A 2,500-nucleotide genomic window follows, 5' to 3' on the forward strand; every position below is an offset into this window, starting at 1 on the left:
TGTGATAGGACCCTATGGAAGAGGTCCATGGGAATTCTATTGCTACAACTGGCAGAAGACCTAGGGGCAGATAAAAAACGAGATGTTGTATAATATCCATAGTCTCAATTGGTCACGTTTGGCAATCCAGCCGAAAAGTCTGGCTGCTTGTGATAGAAACCTATAGAGCAGGTAACTGAGGACGCTATCTACGTGACCCTATCAGGAATAGTGTGCAGAAAGGATGAAGTAGATTCTTCTGGGATGAAGTCAGTAGGCAGACAAGACTCCTGTGGCAAAGGGACGTAATTCAACAATACATGCGAACAACCGATGCAAACGACAATATAAAGTCAAACAGGAAGGACCTTAACAGCTCTTTCCGGCGCTCTCATCAATCTGCAGCACCACAACCTTTGTAGAACCTGAAATAAGGAAATTGATAACGAAACGAAACTGAAGGAAGAAAATAATAACAAAAGAATAAATGAATAAAAAAATATAAATAAAAATAACGACTACTCTTGAAGAGATTTACTGTGTGTGTGTGTGTGTATGTGTGTGTGTGTATGTGTATATATATATATATATATATATATATATATATATATATATATACATACATACATACATACATACATACATATATATATATATATATATATATATATATATATATATATATATATATATATATATATATATATATATATATACATATATATGTATGTCTATTTGAATGCACACATATTCCCGTATTCATTGATATGCACACGCATATAATAATAAAATACGAATAAGAATAAAAACAACAAAATAATAATCACAATAACAACAACATCGACAACAATACTAATACTACTACTAATAATAACGATAACAACAACAACAACAATAATAATAATAATAATAATAATAATAATAATAATAATAATAATAACAACAACAACAACAGTAATACTTTATTGGCTACCAGGGCTGAACACAAAACAGAGGACTATACAGAGACGAGGGACATTGAGGTTAAACGTGTAAACAGCCAACAAACAGAACGATTAACAAAAAGATTAAATCAACAATATGCTTCCACGATAGGGGGAGTTCCACCATAAGGTGACCAAAGAGTCCTTAGCACTTTGGACCCTTTAACACCAAAGGCTCCTCATGAAGGCGCCCTCTCCTATCCCTTCCATCCGGCGCACACTTAGAGTTGGCCCATTCACGTGGGCCATTCTTGCCGCATTCACAATAATAATAAAGGAAATGTTTGGATGCTGATGCATTTTCCCTCCCTCAACGACATCATAGACGAAATGGCAGCGGTTTCAATCGGATATCAAAACTTGCACTGAAACCGGTGCCTGTGAATTGTCTATTCACACCAGACGTGACTACCACGAAAAATGCAGCATTGAAATAAAATTGAAAATTCTCCTGAAACACTGGGTTTCATTTACTAATTTGTCATTTTGGAAAGAAGGGAACTCATTCTTCTTTTTTTTTTCTCCCGTTTTATTTTAAATTCCATTTTTTGTACACAGAGACTTCGAAACAGGTGTTAAGATGGGGAGTAGGAAACTTACCCTAAAGCCGGAGTAACTATATAGAAGAAAGAAAAGAAGAAAAAGAGAGGAGGAGTAGAAAGAAGATGAATGAGCAGGGAAGGAGCGGGAGGGATAGTAGAAGGAAGAAGAGGGAGAAGGTAGAGAATGGGGAAAGAAGAAGAAGAAGAAGAAGAAGAAGAAGAAGAAGAAGAGGAAGAAGAAGAAGAAGAAGAAGAAGAAGAAGAAGAAGAAGAAGAAGAAGAAGGCGATGACATGATGAAAATGTGTCGGAATTTGAACCCAGGTCTTCGATTCTATTGTCTGTGACTTTACCGTTCCATCAGAGACACATCCCAGTTCCAAATGATAATCTACATAGTAAAGGCATTCAAAGTTTCCTCAAGAGATCTAATCGGTGAATTGTTGGAGTCCTTGAAACAGCGAAGATAAGTTTTCAGCCCTCTACGATCTGAGTTCAAATCTCGCCAAGGTCAACTATGCTTTACATTCTTCGGGGATTCGCTAAAATAAAGTGCAGCTATTTCCTCTTTCTTTGTTTCTCTCTTGGAGTGGGTAGGGTGTGATTTGAACGATATCTAGGCTGCCGTTCCTAGCAAGTCGAATGACCTCGTAGCGGCTCTTTTGGATGGTCGTCTGCCAAAACTGTAATTTATGATAGTAATTGTGGTGGTGGTGGTGGTGGTGGTGGTGGTGGAGAGGGGGTGATGGCGGTTGCGGTGGGGGTGGTGATGAAGTTGGTGAAGAAATATGATGAACATCTTAGAATTTTTCTCTAGTATCAAGAATCCGTCTTACGAGGTTAATGACATAAGGCTTACGAGATTAATAATCAATCTTAAGAAGTCAATGACCAATCTTATGTGATTAATCATCAGTTATATAAATGTAATGATCAATGGTACGAACTTATGACCAATCTTATGACTTTAATGGCTAATTTTATAATTTTAGTGACT

General features: G+C 36.7%; 1 protein-coding gene across 5 annotated transcripts in view; it reads right to left on the reverse strand.

Annotated features, from left to right (window-relative positions):
• The window catches only part of LOC106870257 (neo-calmodulin), a 78,300-nt gene that overhangs the window by 60,743 nt on the left and 15,057 nt on the right, over positions 1–2,500 (reverse strand). For 3 of the 5 annotated variants that reach the window (XM_089338532.1, XM_089338534.1, XM_089338531.1), the window contains exon 2: positions 348–404. The exons of the other annotated variants lie outside the window; for them this stretch is intronic. In XM_089338532.1, coding sequence (XP_089194658.1) covers positions 348–404 — 57 coding nt within the window. The remainder of the gene's footprint in view (positions 1–347; positions 405–2,500) is intronic. 5 annotated transcript variants of the gene reach the window in all.

The sequence above is a fragment of the Octopus bimaculoides genome, chromosome 20, assembly GCF_046866305.1.
Source record: "Octopus bimaculoides isolate indiv1 chromosome 20, ASM4686630v1, whole genome shotgun sequence".
Classification (NCBI taxonomy): Eukaryota; Metazoa; Mollusca; class Cephalopoda; order Octopoda; family Octopodidae; genus Octopus; species Octopus bimaculoides.